A 19,892-nucleotide genomic window follows, 5' to 3' on the forward strand; every position below is an offset into this window, starting at 1 on the left:
CCAGAAGCCAGGCACGATCTAGGTGGAGAGTCATCACCGGACCCCCATCTCCGGCTGGCCCCTGGGCCCAGGCCCTTGCTTAGCCCTGAGGGGTGGGCATTGCCCAAACTCCTGTCAGAGGGAGGCTGCCTGGCCGCGTTCTGGGCAGGAGGGGATGTCGTGTGTGGCAAACCCTCAATCTCCAGAGTCTCTCCCACACCTGAGATAGAGAGCCTGGTGGCAGGGCCGGGGGGAGGGGGTGGGTCTGGCCCTGAGCACCCCCAGTGCCTGGCTTCCCTTCCATTTCTAGACACCAAGGAGGCTGGGTTGAGGTGGACTGTGAGGGAGGGGGCAGAGCGACAGCCATTTCCAGAGAAGGGCCCCGGGCGGTTGCAGCCGAGAGAGGCCAGTTTGAGGAGCTGCTCCTTCGGGACGGACGATGGAAATGGGGGTCGCAGCAGGGCTTGGGAACTAAGGACTGGTTAAGTTGGGCCCATGGGTGTGGCCCCCTCCAAACTGGTGTCAGAGCCTGCAGATGAGTCCCGAGAGGAGCGGCCCTGCAGGAAGCGGATGATCTTCTCAATCGTGGCCTCCTGGTACTCGTGGGACCACCTGTGGGCACAGGGGCTGGTGGGTCCGGGGGCTGCATGGGCGGAGCTGCTGGCTGGGGGCTGTGCACCCGCCCCCCTCTCCTCACTTGATGCCATTGAAGGAGAGCACAGCCTGCATGTCCTCAGGCAGGTCCTGGGGCTCTGGCCACTCGAAGCCATCGATGACCGGCACAATGTTCTTGCCGCAGCTCAAAGCAGTCACAATCTCCTGCAGAAAGAATGAGGGGAGAGGAAGAGGCCTGGGTCCCCATCTAGGGACCCTGGGGCCAGGTAGATGCCGGGAGGGGTGCTGATGCTGAAGTCCACTTTGACTTCTCCCTCACCCCGTTTTTTTTTAATAAAAATCAAATATTTGGTTTTGCCCCAGGTCCTTGGCGTAGAGCTCCCCAAAACACTGGGAATCCCCGGATGGGTGGAGGTTGGGGATGGGGGTGCCTAGGTAGCTTCTGGATGGGGGCTGCTTGCCAGGAAATTTTAAGTATCCCACATACATTCACAGACGCACACCTCCCAGGAGGGGAGAGGGGCTGGAGATTGAGTTCACTCACCAGTGGCCAATGACTCCATCATGCCTCCATAATGAAACCACCAAGTCCCCCAAGGATGGGGTGGGTTGGTGAACACATCTAGGTGTTGGGAGGGTGGCCTGCAGAGGGCATGGGAGTTCTGTGCCTCCCTGCCTGAGCCCCACGCCCCAAACCTTTGCCCTATGCATGGCTTACATTCCAATGTGCCTGAGTGAGCCAGTGTTCCTACAGGGAACCAGGAATAGTTAAGTGCTTTCTCAGTACTGCAGGTCATTCTAGCCAATTACTGAACTGGCGGGGGGAGGGATGTGTGTGTCATGGGAACCCCTGAATTGCTAGTCAAGTCAGACAGAAGTGCAGGTAGCCTGGGAACCCAGGACTCTCAGGCATCTGAAGTGAGCACGGACACGTGGGACTGAGCCTTTAACCCTCTGGAGTCTGACACTTGCTCTGGGTAAGTCAGTATCAGAACTGAACTGGGGGCATCTGGGTGGCTCTGTCGGTTAAGTGTCAGACTCTTGGTTTCAGCTCGGGTCCTATCTCAGGGTCTTGAGATCAAGCCCTGTGTTGGGTGTGCCCTCAGCGGGGAGGAGTCTGCTTCTCCCTCTGCCCCGCCCTCACACTCCCAGGCACGCAATGTGGTCTCCTGCTCTCTCTCAAATAAGTAAATCTAAAAAAAAAAAAAAAAGAACTGAATTGAACTGTGGGACACCCAGTTGGTGTTGGCAAATTGGAGAACTGGTTGTTGGTGTCAGCAAAAACCCACACAGCTTGGTATCAGGAGAAAAACATCATCCTTTGCATCCAAACTGATCCATCACCATCTCTGCCAGTTGTACTCCTTATTTCTCAGATCCACCCACTTTGTCTCTTCCTCCACCCCACCACCGCGCTGCTCCAACCCCCCATCTTTGTCCCCCCCCAAGTCTCTCCCCATTCATTCTTGCCCCCTCTAACTTGTCCTCTACATTGCCCCTTCACCTAGCTGCTCTTTGCAAAATGCAAATCTGATCATGTCACCCCCTACTTAAAAATCTTCAAGACTTTACATGGCTCTTAGAATAAAATTCAGACTCCTTACTGTGGTCTGAAGGCTCTGTGTGGTTGGCCACAGCTCCCTTCCCAGACTCCACCCCGCACCGTTCTCCCAGCCACAAAGACCCTGCAGCCGCTTAGATTTGCTATCCTCCCTCCCTGCACAGGGCCTTTGCACATGCTTTTCCCTGCCCCTTCACCTAACTCATCCCTACTCATTTTTCTGATCTGAGCTCAATCCATACTTTCCCATGGAAGTCTCCACTCCCTTCTCTGACTAGGCACGATCTCCCTATTGTAGGCTCTCACAGGCTCTTTAGCACATGCTACAGTTGCAAACTTAATGAGTAATTTACTTAATATCTGTCTTCCCCACCAGACATAAAGACAGGGATCATGTCTGGTTTTTATCCACCTTGTATCTCAGCATCTTTCACAAAGCCTTGCCCATACTCAGCCTTTGCCAAATACTTAATTGGATGGCTGGATGGTTGGAATGAATGAATGAATGAATGAATGGGAGAGACAACGTAGCATAGCTGTTAGGGGCTACACTCTGGAATCATGAGATTGGGGTTCACATCGAATCTCTGACACAGGCTTTGTGGTCTCAGGCAACCAACAGGCCCTCAAAGCCTCTGTTTTCTCTTCTGTTGGGGGGATACCTGCCATGTCCCGTGGCAAGTGGTTAAAGCAGCGCTCAGCATGTAGTGTGTGCTTAATCAATCACAGGGGTTATGATTTCCTCCTCTGTAAAGAAAGATAATAAACCTCCCTCACAAGGTGGTTCTGAGGATATTACTTACTATTAATGGATGCTCTGGTAAGTGCTTATTAAATGTTTTTTCCCTTTCAAGGGGGGAACCTCAGGGATTGGGATTTCTTGAGTGCAGTTCACTTGTGGTTTTCTATATTGATTACCCAGCAAATGTGGCTTCGGGGAAAGGAGTTTTAAAACCAGAGGCAATGAAGCACTAACAACAACCAAGGAAGGCTGGTGGAGCCTTTGGGACTGGTCCAAGGCAGAGGCTCTCGCCACCCCTCCTCCCTCTGGATGGGCGTCAAGCACGCGTGGGGAGCAGAGCCTTCCTGGGGAAAGAATCCACATAACTCCAGCACTGATTGCTTTTGGGGAACCTCTCATGTTATGAATGAGAAGAAGGAAGCCCAGAGAGGGGAAGGGACTTGCCCCCAAGTCACACAAATGCTCAGCCCAAGAGGGGCCAGGCTTCTGAATCAAGCTTTTAGATTCCAAGCCCAGGGCTCTTTTAGCCAAGCCCTCTGCCTCTCTGCTGAGAACTTATATGAATTCTGACCCTGCACAAATTTATTTGAGAGCCTTTAGACATTTGTTTTATCCAGAATTACACAGACCCAAAGACCGCACACTGCTCATTGCACAGACTCAGTATCTGGCCAAGAGAGGAAGAATGGCTTGTTCAAGGTCATCCAGCAGGTTAAGAATGAAAACTTGGATTCGAGTCGAGTGTTCTGGCCTGGTGAACCTGGTGGACATGTATGGCCTTCCCAGTTATCTCAGCTTCCTCTGTTTGGTCACTGGTTCAAGTATTCCATAAACTTGTCAAGAGCCTGCTTCGTACCACGCATGCTTGTAGGCATCTGGGATATAGAGTGAACACAGCAAGGTCTGATCTTGCATGGAGCTCAGCTACTCCTCTCTTTATCCCAGAAGGCCACCCGCCACCTGCTCTGGGCCATCAACCATGATCCTGCAGGTGTCTCTTTGGCCCAACATCCAACCGAGCCCAGTGCTCAGCTCCTAAAACATGGCTTCCAGGGCCTGACCCTCTTCCCTACGGTGGGTCTGGATGCACTCTGGTGTCAGAGCCTTCTCCCTACAACTGCTGGCCTGGCCTCACTGCCCTTGTGGGATCCTTTTTCCCAGTGCTTTAAACACAAATCTTCTCCCAGCCTTTAGGTACCCTGCAAACTGGTTCTGTAGTTTTTCGTTTGTTTGTTTTTTTTAAAGAGGGAGAGAGCCAGTGGGGAGGGGCAGAGGGAGAGGAGGGGAAAGAATCTTAAACAGGCTCCAGGCCCAGTGCGGAGCCTGACGCAAGAGGCTAGATCTTACGACTCTGAGATCATGACCTGAGCCAAAGTCAAGAGTCAGATGCTTACCCGACTGTGCCACCCAGGCGCCCCAGTGGTTTGCTGGTAAATCTCTGGGGGCAAAAAACCCCAACCAACCAACCAAATAAAACCCTGATTTATAGTGTTTACCAATTTCCTTTGTGTAAATATTCCCACCAGGGCTGACCTCAAGCTACCAACATGACGTCCCTGGACAGGGAATTGGGAAGAGATGCAGACAATCATTTCTGGTATCAGCTGAATCCTGCCCTACCCCACCACCTCCCCTCCCACCCCCTCAGATCTGCGCCATGGAGGGCAGTCAGGTGCTGGGAAAGAGCATGGGCTTTGGAGTCAGATCGATGGAGTTCAGAGCCCAGCTTTTCGGATTTCTACACCAGCCAGGGGAAAAAGTATTCTTCTCTGAGCCTCAGCTTCTTCATCTGTAAGCAATTACCAGTGATGCACCTTCCTCATCCCCACTTCTGTCCTCTGCTCGTGCAGTCGCCCTGCCTGGGATGCCTTTTCTTCCACTTACCTAAATTCTTAAGACTCTTCTCAAGTTCTGCTTCCTCCACGAAGCCTTCCCTGGTTATTCCAGCCCTTAATATTCTCTCCCTTCTCCATGCTCTTATGGCAAGTAAGAGGTTCACCTACGTAGCTTAGCAGCGACACCAAACCATATATGAACTAGCCACGTCTGGGCATACTCTTATTTCCTTAGCTGCTCCAGGACAGGGTTCCATCTCAGATGACTGCTGTATCCCTCACTGATTAATAATTAATAACCTGCAGATGTGATATGGACCCATTTCATCCATCCATCCATTCTGCAAGTATTCAATAAGTTTCTACTGTGTGCCAGACACTTAAGATACAATGGCATTAATTAAACAGTGGTAAACACTCACACTGATTACAAGAATAAATGCTACCATTATAGAGCAATTACTACAGAACGAGGCCTTCTGCTAAGGACTTGACAGGTTTTAGCTCTTTTAATTCTTATAACAATATCCTAGGGAGTTAGGGATGATACTTCTCCCACTTTACAGTAGCAAACATGAAGCTCACTGCGGTTATGTAACTTGCCCAAGGCCAGAGCTGGGATTCAGACTCACAGCATTGTGCCTTTCATGATCTCACTGCACCTGTCGCTAGGCTATCTTGCCCCTCTTCCCGCACTGAGGTTATTTGTCAAAGCGTTTTCCTCTTTTTCTGACTCTCACGACCATCCCACAGGTGAATAAGACAGACAAGTTATCCCCATTTTCTGAATGAGAACACTGAGGCCCAGAGAGCCTAAACGACTTGCTAAAGGCCAGTCACAGTCCTACTGTGGCTCTTGCCTCAAAGCTGGGTCACGGAGGTTGCTGGGGAGTGCGGATGAGAAGGAAGGGGAGGAGGACCTTGACTCCTGGCCACAGGCCAGTGCTGGGACCACAGAGGGCAGCACCTACCTTGTGCACCCAGTCCTTGCACTCATGGTCCTGCATGCACTTGTCCAGGGCCCCGGCCGACAGCACTAGCACAAAATTATGGGCACCCATGACACTCTGGATGAGCTTGTCCTCGAACTTGCCCGCTTCCAGCTTCTCCACATCAATGAAGACACTGAAGCCGTGCAGCTGCAGATGCACCTTCAGGAGGCTGAGAAGAGGTCCCGTGTCACTGCCCTGGCCCGGCCCTGAGGCCCCGGGCCACCCGCCTGCCCACCCCTTCTCACCTGGCAAGCTGGGAGCCTGAGTTCCGGCGGTAGCTGATGAAGACATCTGGGATGTCCCCACTGGGCTTGCCGCCAGTGCAGGGCAGGGGGGAGTGTAGCATTTCTGAGGCAGACAAGGGGACAGCTTGGTAAGGGTAGCCCCTCCCCCTCACTCACCATAGGGTACGTCATCCCCTGCCCACCCAGCCTGGCCCAGGCAGGGTGGCCTGTCCAAAAGAGGGTCACTGAGATAGAGAGCTGGGCCTACAGGAAGGAAGTTTGCTTCCTATTGGCGAGTCCCTCTCAAGAGGCAGGCACTGTGTTTTAGGGACCCGGATCTGCACCTCCAGCCCCGCCCTCTCTCCGGAGCCCCAGACCTGCACGGGCAGCTGCCCACAGACACTGTAAACCCAACACATCCCAAATCCTCCCCGGGCCCCTCCCTTCCTAGTTCCTACCACAGCCAGAACCTGTGTATTAGCCTGAACCCCTACCTCTCATTCATTCATTCCACACATATTTACTAAGTACTTACTGTGTCAGGCACTACCCTTTGTGCTTGAGATACGCCAGTGAACAGAACACCTGTTCGTAACACCTGACTCCGTGCTCTGGATTCTTCCGATTAAACAGCCTGGACTCCAGCCCCAGGGCCCTCCCTATGTGCAGGTCCCCAACTCAGCCTTCTCAGCGGTTTCCCCAAATCCACACTTGCCTAGTCCACCCTGTTTGCACAGCAACTGGAGGGGTCTTTCTAAAATCCAAGTCTCAGTGGGTCACTGCCTCCACTTAAAAAATATGCATGGCGGGGCGCCTGGGTGGCTCAGTCGGTTAGGCGTCTGCCTTTGCCCAGGTCATGATCCCCCCTGGATCCCTAACCCTAACCCACGCCCTCAACTCAGCCCTCCGGGAAGGTCACCACAATGCCCATAGATCGGACCGTCCATGCTCCTGGGCCCTAACCCTAACCCTAGGCTGGGTTCTGAGAGGAACCACCCCCAGAAGCTTGGCTCCAAAGCCATACCAGAGGACTCAGCCTGCAACACAGAAGGAAACCGTGCCATTTGGAACTCCAGAAAGGATTCAGAGCAGGAGAAATCTGAATGCAAACCTGAGCCATGCAGGTGCCCCTCCCTGTTTTTAAGAAATGAAATCTTGGGGTTTTATTGGGAGCTGCAATGTGAAAATAATGAAAGCTGATCTGCTTTGGTTGAACTTGTTGAATGAAAAGAATCCATCTTCTGGAGCACCTGGGTGGCTCAGTCGTTAAGCGTCTGCCTTCAGCTCAGGTCATGATCCCAGGGTCCTGGGATCGAGCCCCGCATCGGGCTCCCTGCTCAGTGGGAAGCCTGCTTCTCCCTCTCCCACTCCCCCTGCTTGTGTTCCCTCTCTCACTGTGTCTCTCTCTGTCAAATAAAATCTTAAAAAAAAGAAAAGAATCCATCTTCATATAATATTCAGATTTAACACTCACAGACAGCCCTTGTCTGTTTATGAAGCAGAAAGACAGAGGTTCAAATCCTAGTTGTTATTTAATGGCTTTGGGATATGTATTTGGGATTTCCCAAGGAATAACCTTGGGAAGTGTATTTAAATTCTTTAAAACTTAGTTTCATCATCTTTAAAATGAACACTCTTGATGGAAATGTTCTTCATCTTGGATTATGATGGTAGTTAAACATGTATGCATTTTTCAAAACTCTTCAAATCGGGCACTTTTAAGTTATACCTCTTTTACTACTTAAAAGTTTTTAAAAAGTAGATTATAGAAAGGCGCCCGGGTGGCTCAGTGGGTTAAGTGTCTGACTCTTGATTTTGGCTGAGGTCATGATCTCAGGGTCGTGAGATTGAGCCCCTAGTCAGGCTCCATGCTCTGTGGGGAGTCTGCGTGACGATTCTCTCTCTCCCTCTGGCCCTCCCCCCTCGCTTGCTCGTGCTCTTTCTCTTTCAAAAAAAATTAAATAATAAAATAAAATAAAAGTTGATTAAAAAAACTAACACCCAGGGGCACCTGGATGGCTCAGTTGGTTGAGTGTCTGCCTCCCGCTCAATAATGATCCCAGGGTCCTGGGATTGAGCCCCACCACAGACTCCCTGCTCAGCCGTGAGTCTGCTTATCCTCTGCCTCTCCACCCCAGCTCATGCTCTCTCTCCCTCTCTCTCAAATAAATAAAATCTTAAAAAAAAATAACACCCACTGAATAGAATGGATATAGATATTAATGAGATAATACGTTTAAAACTTAATACATATAGTAATTGACAATATTAGCAAAATAGTCAATTAGCAAATTAAAATTAAAGTTAAATTAAAAAGTAAGTAAAAAGGGTTGCTAGAGCCCTAGAATCCATTCTGCCGTAGTGACAGCCCTATAGCACCTCCAGACCCACACTTTGTAAGCTGTTGGCTAAGCGCATAAGCCCCCTGTCTGCCCACCCCATCCCCTATCCCCAGCAAGCACCCTCCTTGCTGTCTAACCTCGACATCTGCATATACTGCTCCCTCTGCCTGGGCTGTTCTTCCTGCTGCACCCTCCTCCCCAGTACATCCTTCAGGACCTGGTCAGGCGTCCTATAAATGCCTAGACCTGGGTGGACAGGGTAGGCAGCGCTTCCTCTCAGCTCCCACTGGAATCCTGGGCATGCCTCCTGCTGTGATCACCTACCTGCCTTACTTCCACCCTCCTGCTCAGCTCAGACGGGGAACTTCTTTGCATCCTCAGAATCCAGTCTGGCACAGCATCTGTGCTCAATCCACCCTCAGTGAGGCTCGGAGGCCCCACCACGTGTCTCCCCTCGCCCCCCCAGGGCTGGGGGCTAGGACAGGGGTGGGGTCCCAGGTGGGCGGGCTGACCTCTGGCGGCCGTGAGGATGCGCACGCGATGCACGCCCAGGCGGATGCCGCAGTCCTCCAGGAGCTGCTGCTCGGACACGCGGTGCAGCAGGGAGCGGTCCAGGCCGCAGCTGACCAGGCCGTATGTATACTGGCGGAAGCGCGGGTCCAGGCTGCCCAGCCAGTCAGCCAGGTTGCTGCGGTCGCACGTAGCGTAGTTGGCGAAGGTCTTGAGCTCCGTGAGCTCCCTAAAGAATCTGCAGCCCGGGGAGAAGAGGACGCTGAGGTCCTGAGTGGGACTGGCTAGTGGCAGAGGGCGAGGACCGGCGGGAAGGGGGCTCCGTACCTTTTGCGGGTGATGCCGGATTTCATGCCCAGGTCGGTCTGGAGCTCCTCCTCCGTGAGCCGCAGAAGCAGGTCGCCATCTACCTGCTGCTCCTGGGGGAGGGGTCAGATGTAAGGAAGGGCTTTCCTCCTCAGCCGTTGGACCCCAAGCATAAGATGCAAGGACAGGGAACTGGAGATGGCGATGGGACCCAGATTAGAGCCGAGTGGCCCCAGAAGTGGTTGAGCAGAGGCTCCCACACCCGAAATCACCCCTGGCGCCGCGGGCGTGCTGGCCGCGAGGGGGCGCTGTTGCCTTGTTCAGGGCGCCCCTAGCGGCCGCGCGCCTTGGGCATGCGCTGCTCTACCCGGAAGCTCTCGCAGTAATGCGAGAAGCCGATCTGCTGTAGCCACGTCTGGACCTCCGCCTCCTTCCAGCTGGCCACGCAGGGCAGGATGGGCCGCGGCACCTCCTCGCCCAGCAGGCGCAGCGCGCGCTTGGCCAGCGCCGACGTGGTGCCATTGGTGGAGTAGGAAACCAAGCGTTTCAGGCTCTGGATGGCTCCGATGTCGCTGAATACCTAGGGAGGGGTGGGGAGAGGGTGTCTTGGGTCCCCCAGTTCACCAGCCATCCCCAAACGTGCCCAGTCCCTCCCCTTGCCTCTTCTCACCGCTGAAACTCCCATCGTCTGCCCTTGCCCTGCCTTCATCCAATATATCACCTAGTTCTGTGAATTCCCCCTCCTGAAACTCTCTCAACTCTTGCCCTCATGTCTTCCCTCTAGCAGCTTCCATCTCCCTGGGATGAAGTCTGAGCTCTCACCCTGGCACAGTGCAGCCCCTGCCCACCATTCTCAGCTCACTTCCCCTTTCTCCAACCCACACTTGGCTGACACCCACCCACTATGACTCTCCTACCTCTGGGCTCAGTCATGGTGTTCCCAGACCTTTAGTTCTTCCAACCTGCTTGTGGGAATCCTGGGTCATCCAGTGGAATCCAAATTGATTAGCACTCCCTCCATGCAGCCTGCTTTGATTTACCCACAGCTTGGCCCCTCCCTCCAATTAGGCCTTGTACTCTAAATGCCACTGTTGTTTGTTGATAATGCAGCGTCCACTAAACGATAAGCTGAGGTCATGTTTTAGTCACCTTTGGAGTCCTGTACCTGGCACACTGCAGGGTACAGAGTAGGGGCTGACTATCTCTTTCCTGAACTGCATTCACTTGGTCTTGTTGGAAAAGGGATGGCACAGCTGGTGGTCATGGCTACTGCCCAGACACTGTCCTCACTCCCCACTTCCTTTCAAGTCCTTTCTCCCAAAGCAGAATGACCTGATTTATAAAGCCAGTCCCCCCATGGCCCAACTCTGGGGCACTGAGGGGAAAATCAGAAGCTCTTAGGACATTAGACCTTGGAAGAGGCCTTAGAGACCCTCTAACCCAACAGTCTCTTTTTAATCTGTGGGGACACATACAATAGGTGACAATCATCTGTGAGACACTCTCCTCTGAGCAGCCCAGCTGACAGCTGTGGTACAGCCAGGGTGGTCCATTTGGTGCCCACCACTCCCTGTGTCCCAGCTGTCCGCCAACTCCCAGACCCCCAGAAGAATGCAAAGGAGGGAGAGGGGTGTTATAGGGATAATCTTGATTCTGTAATATTTAAAAAACAAAACCCACAAACTTTTGATCATTTAACTATTACTAGGTCCACGTGCAGGGTAAGAACTGCTGCTGTGGCCTGCTTCTTCAATTTTCCAGAGGCTAAAAAGGAAGCATATAGAGGCCCAGTAAGGGGAAGCCAGCTAGCCAAGGTCACACAGCAAGTTAAAGCTGAGGGCAAAAGCTTCAGATCAGCCCCTGGGCATGAGGACCTCTTGGGATGCAGGTGGGAGTTATCTGGTCAACACACTGACATCCTGCCCCCCAAGCCTCTGTCTCTGCACTTCATCTCCTTCCTGCACTCCAGACCCACATGATGAAATGGCCCACTGGGGTGCCCCAACTGGTCACTGTTCATGCACCCCAAGCTCAACCTGTCCCAGTGAACTCACTTTCTTCCCCTCCCCCACTGCAACCTCTCATCAGTTAACCTTATTTCAGTACCAGGTGCCAGCACCCATGGGGTCGCCTGTGTCCAAAGCCAGGAGTCACCCTCAACTCTTCCCTCTCCTTCACCCAACTAGCCACCAATTCCTAATTCTATCTCTTCAGCACCTCTGGGATCTGTCTGCTTTTCGCTGCTCCTGCTGCCATGCTCCAGCCCCCCTTCCCAACTGTCCCCGTCATGGCCTCCTATCTGACCTCCTTGCCTCCATCCTCACCCCTGCCAATTCCATCTCCACACTGCAGCCAGGGTAATCTTTGTAAAGCACATGCTGCCTGCTTAAAACCCTTGGTCTTGCCTTCAAGGCCAATGACTGCTCTCTCATCCTTCTCCTTGCTTCACTTAACTCTTATGTGTACTTCAAGTCCCAGGTGAATGTCACTTCCTCTGGGAAGGCTTCCCAGACGCTCTCTAGCCCCTGCCCCCTCCCTCACCCCACACCCACCTTGGTCTTGCCCTGCAGGCTCTTGATGGCAGCCTCCGCACACAGATAGAAAGCCCCGATGCACTGCGCCTCCAAGCGCGACGAGTCGAGTAGCGGCACGAGGCGCTGCAGGTCGTCGGGCCCGCGGCCCTGGCTTGTGTCACTGGCATCCACCAGGCAGCGGGCGAAGCGGCCGGGGTCCAGCGAGGCCACGAGCGGCTCCACGAGCGCCAGCGTGCCGGAGCGCTCCACCTGGCGCTCCACCTCCTTGTTGGTTGCCAGCACCGCCACCGCGAGGCAGGCGTGCAGCCGCAGCAGCTCGTCCTCTTTGGAGAAGGCGAGCGGGAAGAGCCACTCGGCGGCGCGCTTCTCCACCATGCGCCGCTGCGCCGCCTGGCCCCCGTGCAGCGCGCAGTTGCCCAGCGCCAGCGCGCAGTGGCGGAGCAGCGCCGGATCCGTGCGGCGGCACCAGTACAGCACGGCGTCCAGGCCACCGGCCGCCACCAGCCGCTGGCACGTCTCCTCCGAGTGCTTGAACATGTGCTCCAAGATGCCGGCCACGCTCCGCGCCAGCTCCACCGGCTCCCGCTCTTTTGCCAAGTTCAGGATCACGCCCAAACCGATGCGCGCCACGCGGTCCCTGCCGAAAGAAAGTGGGACAGGGACGATGGAATGGCGGTGCCCCCGGGGAGCCTGGCCACGCCCTGGTCACTTACACCCCTCTGGCCTCACTAGTGTCATATAGGACATGAGGGAGAGCATTATCCTACCTGCCTCCTGCTTCCACCTCGCCCTGGAAGGAATTACAAGGGTGCTCCGTCCTGGCCACACCCATTTCCTCCCTTACCTCTGCCTCCTTCCCCGCAGTGTGTGTCGTGTGTGTCGTGGTTAAGAACCCTAACTCTGCAGACATCCCCTGGGAGCTGTTTTGTTTTTTGGGTTTTTTTTCCCTAGAAAGCTGTGGGACCTTGAGTGCCTTCCTTTATCTTTCTACCTCAGTTCCTCACCTCTAAATAAGATAAAAGGAATACCAACTCCAAGGGTCATTATGAGAAGGAAGGTGATGATCCATGTAAAATGCTTTCCACAGTGCCTGGCACATAGGGAAGACTCACTAAATGTTAACTTCTTATCATCATTTGAAGCATCACTCGAAGTACACCCTCTTAGCCTTGTCCTCAAACCTCTCTTCACTCCACACAGTGTGACTGGAGTGTATTTATTCATTCACTTGACAGATGTTTATTGAGGAACTACTGTGTGCCAGCACTGTGCTAGGGACTGAAGCTGAACAGTGACTTAAGAGTGCCTGGAACTTATACACAGCTAATATGGAGACAAACAATAAGCACGTGAACAATGAGTGAACAGGCCACAATGCTAGCAAATGCAGGTGATGTAATGGGCAATGTTTGGGCGGAGGAGGAGGTGACATTTTAGAGTACGATATCCAGAGACTCCTGCCTGCAAGTATCTGGGAGAAGAGCATTACAGGCAGAACGAACAGCAAGGACAAAAGCCCTGAGGGCTCATGAGCTTGGCATGTTTGAGGAATAGAAAGAAGACCAGAGATGTTTGCAATGTTTAAAACCAACAATGAAAAATATAAAAGCAACAAGGATTCATAGATAGAATATATAAATAGTCAAGTCAACAAGAAAAAGGTAGCAAATTCAATAGGGAATGGCGAAGGATATAAATGGCAACTTACAAAAGAGAATATCCAAAATGTTAACAAGCAAATAAAGAGATGCTCTAATTCATTAGTAATCAGTGAAGTGAAAATTAAATCAGCTGTCACTTTACACTTATTGGATAGGCAAAAAGCAGAAGCTGGGTAACAGAGAAGGTTGGCGGGGTGTGGGGCTATGAACACCCTGAAGCTAGAGGTGCGTGCTGAGGCAGTCAATTTGGAAAGCAGGCTGGGATGGGTGGGTGAAGTTAAAGAGATATGCACCCTATGAGCCAGAAATTGGAGCTTTTGAGTTAAATCCCAAAGAAATCATCACAGATCCACAAAGGAATATGGAAAAGGCTGTTCACTGCAGGGTCGTTTGTGGTGAGGGAAGATGGCGGCGGTCTGGGTGTCGAGCCTGGGAGAGCGGAGAGGTAACATGGGCAGGTGCCCACTGTGGAGGACTATGGAGCAGTTACAACGGACTGAACAGATGATACCATAGCACATGAAGGCTCTTAAAAACAATACGGAGTGGGTGAAAGTATGAACCGGAATGTGCTATGTAACACAGCATCATTTGTGTAAATTAAAAATACATGCATACAAAACAAGAATAAAGGTTTTACCAGGATGCAGCTATAAAGACACACATTAAATATACTGGATGGGTGCCTAGGGCATTAATTTGGAAAGATGGTGGGACATTCACGAAGAGGAGAAGGGGAGATTGTGGAGATGGTATTCTAGGTGCAGATGCATGCAAAGGCTTGGAGGTATCTGAGAGCTGGTGCTCTTGGGGACTTGCCCCCACCTCAGCCATGCTGAAGTGAAGCCATTTCTAGTGGCTTAGGTGGAAGGTTCAAGAGGAGAGAAGGGAAAGGGTCCTGGGGGCCTTCTGAGCCCCCTCCAGGCATTTGTACTTTATCTTGGTGGCAAATGGGGAGCCACTGAAAGGCTTCAGGAAGGGGAGAGACCTGCTCTTACATGGGTTTTAGGAAATATTCTGACTGCTCTAGGGAGGAAAGGTAGAAGGGAGGGAGCCTGGATGCCAGCAGAGCAGGCAGAAAAGCTGCCACACTCTAGGCAGAGGTGAAAGTTTTGTGTCTTCCTGACCTCCACAAATGATGTCCTCCACAACTGACATTACCCCCAAAGACTTAGAGGCTCAGCTAGACATGGAGTCCCTGCCCAGTGAGCATCACAGTGACACTTGTGACTTTGTATCCACTGCAGGTCCCAGCTGAGCCCATAACATGGCACAACTTGGCTGAGTTGATCACTGAGTTTGCCCCTAAGTCCAAAAGAATAGGTGGGTTCTAATCATTCACTTGTTCCTTTTACCAATGAGAAAGCCAAAGTTCAGAAAGTTTACATGACATGCTCAGAGTTACACAGCTGGTGAGAGGCATAGCTAGGGTCTGAACCTGCATCTGTCTGTCTTCAAAGGTCAAGATTCTTCATCTATACTTTGTGCTTCCAGAACAATCTGACTACATAAACTCTGAGAATATCAGAACCAGGATGTGTTTAAGCAATAATCTAATCCAACACTCTCATTTCCTGAGGACCAGTGAAGGGAAGGCCTTGCTCAGGAATATCAATTCAGAGAGGACTTTATTCTTTTTTTGCTTTGTTTTGTTTTTTAAATTTTTTTATTTTTACTTTTTATTTATTTATTTGAGAGGGAGAGAGAGAGAGAGAGAACGAGGGAGAAGCAGACTCCCTGCTAAGCAGGGAACCTGACCCGGGGCTCGATCCCAGGACCCTGGGATCATGACTGGAGCCGAAGGCAGACGCCTAACCTACTGAGCCATCCAAGCGCCCCGTTTTTAAATTTTTTTAAGAGGACTTTATTTTTGGGGTGCCTGGGTGGCTCAGTCAGTTGCGTCTGCCTTCAGCTCAATTCATGATCACAGGGTCCTGGGATCGAGCCCCACATCAGGCTCCCTGCTCAGAGGGAAGCCTGTTCTCCCTCTCCCTCTGCCTGCCACTCCCCCCACTTGTTCTCTCTCACTGTCAAATAAATAAATAAAATCTTAAAAAAAAAACAAGAGGACTTTATTTTGAGTCTGTTGACCCCCAGCTCTCCCCTTTCCCTATGCACTTGGCACCTTCACAGAACTTGAACTATGTCCTTGTTGTGAGAACTATATGCTCAGCTCCCAGCTTCTGCAGCCTGAGAGGCTATGGGTCTGGGTTCAAATCCTAGCTCCAAAGGAGGGAGGAAATCATACACATATACATACAAGCATGTATATATAATATACATATATGCGTAAATCCTTGTATGCCTAGAATTTCTCTGGAAGGACATACTGTGCGAGAAAATTGTTTTGTTGATTTTCGTCCAGGGAGGGGGTCTGGGTAGAAAGAAAAATTCTTAAGTGTGTGACTTTTTTGTACCTTTGCCCTTTTTTAATTTATATGCCATAGCTTTCTGTTTTATTTTATTTTTTAAAGATTTTATTTATTTTTTTGACAGAGACACAGCAAGAGAGGGAACACAAGCAGGGGGAGTGGGAGAGGGAGAAGCAGGCTTCCCGCGGAGCAGGAAGCCCGATGCGGGACTCGATCCCAGGACCCCGGGATCATGACCCGAGCCGAAGGCAGATGCTTAACAACTGAGCCACCCAGGTGTCCCTGTTTTGTTTTCTTTTTAAAATATGTCTCCTCCACTTATTCACTGTGTATTTTTGGGAAAGCCATTTAACCTGAGTTAAACCATTTAACCTAATTATGGTCTCCTGATGGGGCTGGGCTATAAATTTCAAAGGCTAGCAATCACATGGGGCCCTCACTGGTGTCATGGGACCAAGTTCAGAGGGTCCTACCCTGTTGGACTTCTCTTGGCATTTGGGGGTGAGGGACGCTGTGATCTAGGCTCCTGGGCAGTGGGTGTAATAGCACGCTGGGAAGACAGGAATGAGAAAAGGAGTGGGTGAACTGATTGAGGAACTCTCTTTAAGAGGAGTTTGGTTGATGAAAGAAGGGCGAGATTTCATAAACACAGGTTCTCAGTGTATCACCTCCCTTCCCTCCTTTCCAGCCTCCCCCCAGAGCAGTCTAAAGGGTGAAGAGATTCTGCCTTTCTTTGGAAAAAATTTTGATGGGCGGGGGCTTGCTGGGCTCTGTCCTTGGTCCTGAAGTGCTGTCAGCACCAGCGCGTGGTTTCCTGAGACCAGGGATGATGGGGAGTGTGACTCCCCCCTCAGTAATTCTGAACCAGGTGTTGTTATTTTCAACCTTGAAAAATATCAGTGCAGTTTGCATCTTGCAGCCCTCCTGTTCCTAGGATGTTGGCTGCACCGCTTCTGCCAAGGGTTCTAATTATAGCTGCCACGCCCCACATACCAGGCTACCAGGTACGGCCACCCTGTGCCCACCACAGGGAGCACCCACTGTATTTGCTAACCCTCCAAATGTACTGATGATTGATCTTAAACGGAAAATTAATGACTTGCTGAGTAAGCAGACACTAACTTGCTCTCCCCAACTTAAATTGCTTCATTCATGCATTTTTGACAGTTGTATCACTACCACTGTCCACAAGGTTATGTTTAATTTTTTAAAATGGTAAGAGAAAAAAAAAAAAAAGAAAGAAAATGGTAAGGAAAGCACCCTTAACCCATGCCCATCACACTTGTGAGAGCTGCATGAATTGAAAGTGACCCTTCCCAAACCCTTCTAAATCTGAGGGGCCTGAGAATTCAGCATGTGACTACTGAGTGACAGTTTGGTCTGCTCTGGCATCAGAGGGGAGAGGAAGTGAGTGCAAGGGTCCTCATATTCCAGGGGAGATCCCAAGAGGCAGGCAAGAGAGGGGCAGCCAGACCCCAACTGGACCCCCCTACTGTATCTTGGCCCTCTGTGGGGAAGGGACAGAGAACACATACTCTGGCCTCTGCCTAGCTCCTCACCTGTGTCCTCTTCTCTCACCCATTCATCCCACTAGAAAACCTTCTGTGCCCCATTAGCAGCTGCAGAATGAGATCATGTCTGGCCTGTTACGAGGGCCAAAATGAAGAAGGAGGAAGCAGGAGGTGGATTGGGGGTGGCATAAAGGGGGCAAGTAACCCTCAGATCAGTACTCACTTCCATAATCATTGCCCCTCCTCCTACCCCATTTCCCGAGCATTGTGTTTTCTTCTTTTCTCAGTGGCACAGAAGGAAGCCTAGAAGGGCACGGGCCTGTAGAGAGGAGGTCTGTGGGTTTAGGGGGCATTGGCAGCAGGATCCCAGCTCCATCCTCGGAACCAGGGACAAATTCCTGTCCTACCACTCCGTTCTTCCTGTCCCTGTCTCATTCCTCACCCCAGCAGTCCTGGGAGTGAATCCCGGCTGCACCATCAGTTCACACTGTGTTGTGACTCCCGGCAAGGCATGAAACTTTCCCAAGCCTCAGTTTCCTCATTTGTAAAATAGACACGCTGATCCCCAGCAGGGATGTAGTACAGGGATGCGGTGAGGTGAGGCGGGAAAAGTCGCACCAGAGACCCGGGCCGTGGACCGCCCTTGCTGCCCCACAGCACCCCGCGCTCTCCCCTCAGCCCGTGAGCACCCTCACCGGTTCTCAGCCACCAGGATCTGCTCCAGCAGGCGGGCGGCCTGCACGCGCGTCTCCAGCTCCTGCGCCTGCAGCAGTCGCAGCAGTAGGTCGAGGCCGCCATCCAGGCGGATGGCGTCGCACAGACCCTGGGCTACCTCTCGGCCCACGGCCGGAAGCAGCCAGGCCTCCTCCACCAGCTGGAAGACCTCGGCCAGGCCGGCGCCCACGGCCCGCGCCCCCCCCGCCTGCTTCAGCGCCGACAGCGCCTGCTGCAGCTCGGGCAGCGCGCGCTCCAGGGCACCCTGCACCTCGGAGCCCGCCCCGGGCGACACCTCGCGGGGCCCGCGGCCGCCCGCGGTCCACCATGGGCCCGCGCCGCCGCCCCCGTCCGGCCCCGGCACAGCTAGCCGCTCACCGCCTGGCCGTGGGCCCGACATGGTGAAGAAGCGGCACAGCTTGTAGGCGTAGAGAAGCAGCGTCAGGACCATGGGTGCGGGGCTGCGGGGGACATCCCCGGTCCGGAGGGGCGGAGCGACCCGGCACTTGGGGAAAGGGGGACAGGAGAGGGATCCAGGGAAAAGAAGGTGCAGGAGGGAGGGATGGTTAGAAGGCTACCTACCAGGCAAGGGCGCTGGCCAGAAATCTGGGGGAGGGGCGAGGGCAGGATCTGGGACGGAGCTTTTGGGTGAAGGGATGCGGGCCCAGATGCAGGGCGTGGGCGGGAGGAGCGAGAGGGGAGCGAGGGATGGACCCTGACGCCGGCGGGTCTAGGAGGCAGCAAGAACAAAGCGCGGCTCCAGCTAGGAGATGCTCTGCAGCAGCCCCGCCCCTGAGAAGCCGCAGCCGGGGAGCTGACACCCCGCCTCTCGGTCACGTGGGACTCTTCCCCGGCCTCCTGAGTAGCCTCACCCCCAGGCTTAACCCAGCCACAGCCACGCCCACGCCCTGCGGTGGGATGGGGGTGGCGACTAGGGGGAGAGGGTGCAGAGCGGGAGGACTGCCTCGGTTTCCCCGCAAACCCTGTGACACTGCAACGTGACGGCAACGCCGTGGAGCGTGCCCCCCTCCCCTAACAGTGGTTCAAGCAATCATGGTACCGATTCGGTACAACTCTCGAGACCCTTTATGCCTGTTTCTCAATGAAGCCTTGCGACAGGCCTAAAGGGTAGGGATTAGTGTTCCCATTTAACAGCCAAACTGACTGAAGCTCACAGAAAAGAGACTGCCCAAAGTCACACACCCCTCTCTGATCATGGAACTGAAAAAGTCAGTTGGAAACTCTGACAATCATTTTTTTCCAGGTGGTGGCAGGATTTCAGGAGGCCCAATGGACCCCTGACAGTGGGCACAAAATCAGGCCTTCTGTGCCAAGGGTATTTTCTGGAAAGAGGGATGCTACTTAGTCTAAAAGTGTGAGGAATGATGCTATTCTTTACCCATAGGAAGTCTGAAGGTGGAGACGGAGCAGTGCCTACCAAGGAGCAGTGAAATATGGGGAGACTAGGGAATCAAATCCAGTCCAAATGGTTAATATTCACCCAATTTTGCTGTGCTGTGAAGCCCAGCTTGGGGAAATCAATGCACCCAAGAGTTGAACCTAAACACGAAAATCTGTTTTTTTATGATAAAAAAATTCCCCCAGGATGCTTACCAGCATTCCTCCAACCCCCCCCCTTCACTGCCCTAAATACACAGTGGGTGGGTGAGACAGTCAGAGATGTGCCTGATCAAACAGATCACAGATAAATAACCATTTATGGAGAATGAAGCTGGCGTTACTCCAGGCACTGGGCATTTCGTCTGCTTTAGCTTGTGTAACCCCCACCACAACAGGAGGCAAGAATTATTAATCTCACTTAACCAAAAAGAAAGCCAGGGCAGGTAAAACCATTTGCCCAAGGTCACACAGCCTGTGAGTGGCACAGTGGGCCTTCTTTATGTCCTCCAGATCCACTGTGCTGTTTCCCTTCTGTTATGACACGGAGCTTGGCAAGGATCCTATTCACAGTTCTCCCAGGCCCGGAGTTCCAG

At 52.6% G+C, this 19,892-nt stretch overlaps 1 protein-coding gene across 3 annotated transcripts; it reads right to left on the reverse strand.

The window, feature by feature from the left end:
* Positions 1–211: 211 nt before the first annotated feature.
* SARM1 (sterile alpha and TIR motif containing 1) lies at positions 212–18,624 on the reverse strand. Of its 3 annotated transcripts, XM_045889472.3 has the most exons (9): positions 17,880–18,624; positions 11,659–12,277; positions 9,474–9,686; positions 9,128–9,219; positions 8,803–9,038; positions 5,970–6,072; positions 5,704–5,893; positions 677–798; positions 212–591 (listed from the first exon to the last, which is right to left on the reverse strand). In XM_045889472.3, exons 1-9 carry the CDS (start codon positions 18,347–18,349, stop codon positions 462–464), a joined length of 2,175 nt encoding a protein of 724 aa, XP_045745428.1. In that variant the 5' UTR covers positions 18,350–18,624; the 3' UTR covers positions 212–461. The 3 variants fall into 3 exon arrangements, with proteins under 3 accessions (XP_045745428.1, XP_045745429.1, XP_064439649.1); XM_045889473.3 differs by lacking the exons at positions 212–591; positions 677–798 and adding an exon at positions 2,371–3,772; XM_064583579.1 differs by lacking the exons at positions 212–591; positions 677–798 and adding an exon at positions 8,615–8,691 and having other exon boundaries at positions 5,751–5,893.
* Between the last annotated feature and the right edge of the window lie 1,268 nt (positions 18,625–19,892).

Source organism: Mirounga angustirostris, unplaced genomic scaffold, assembly GCF_029215605.1.
Source record: "Mirounga angustirostris isolate CCGP_5_RB_7025 unplaced genomic scaffold, mMirAng1.0.hap1 SCAF_17, whole genome shotgun sequence".
NCBI lineage: Eukaryota > Metazoa > Chordata > Mammalia > Carnivora > Phocidae > Mirounga > Mirounga angustirostris.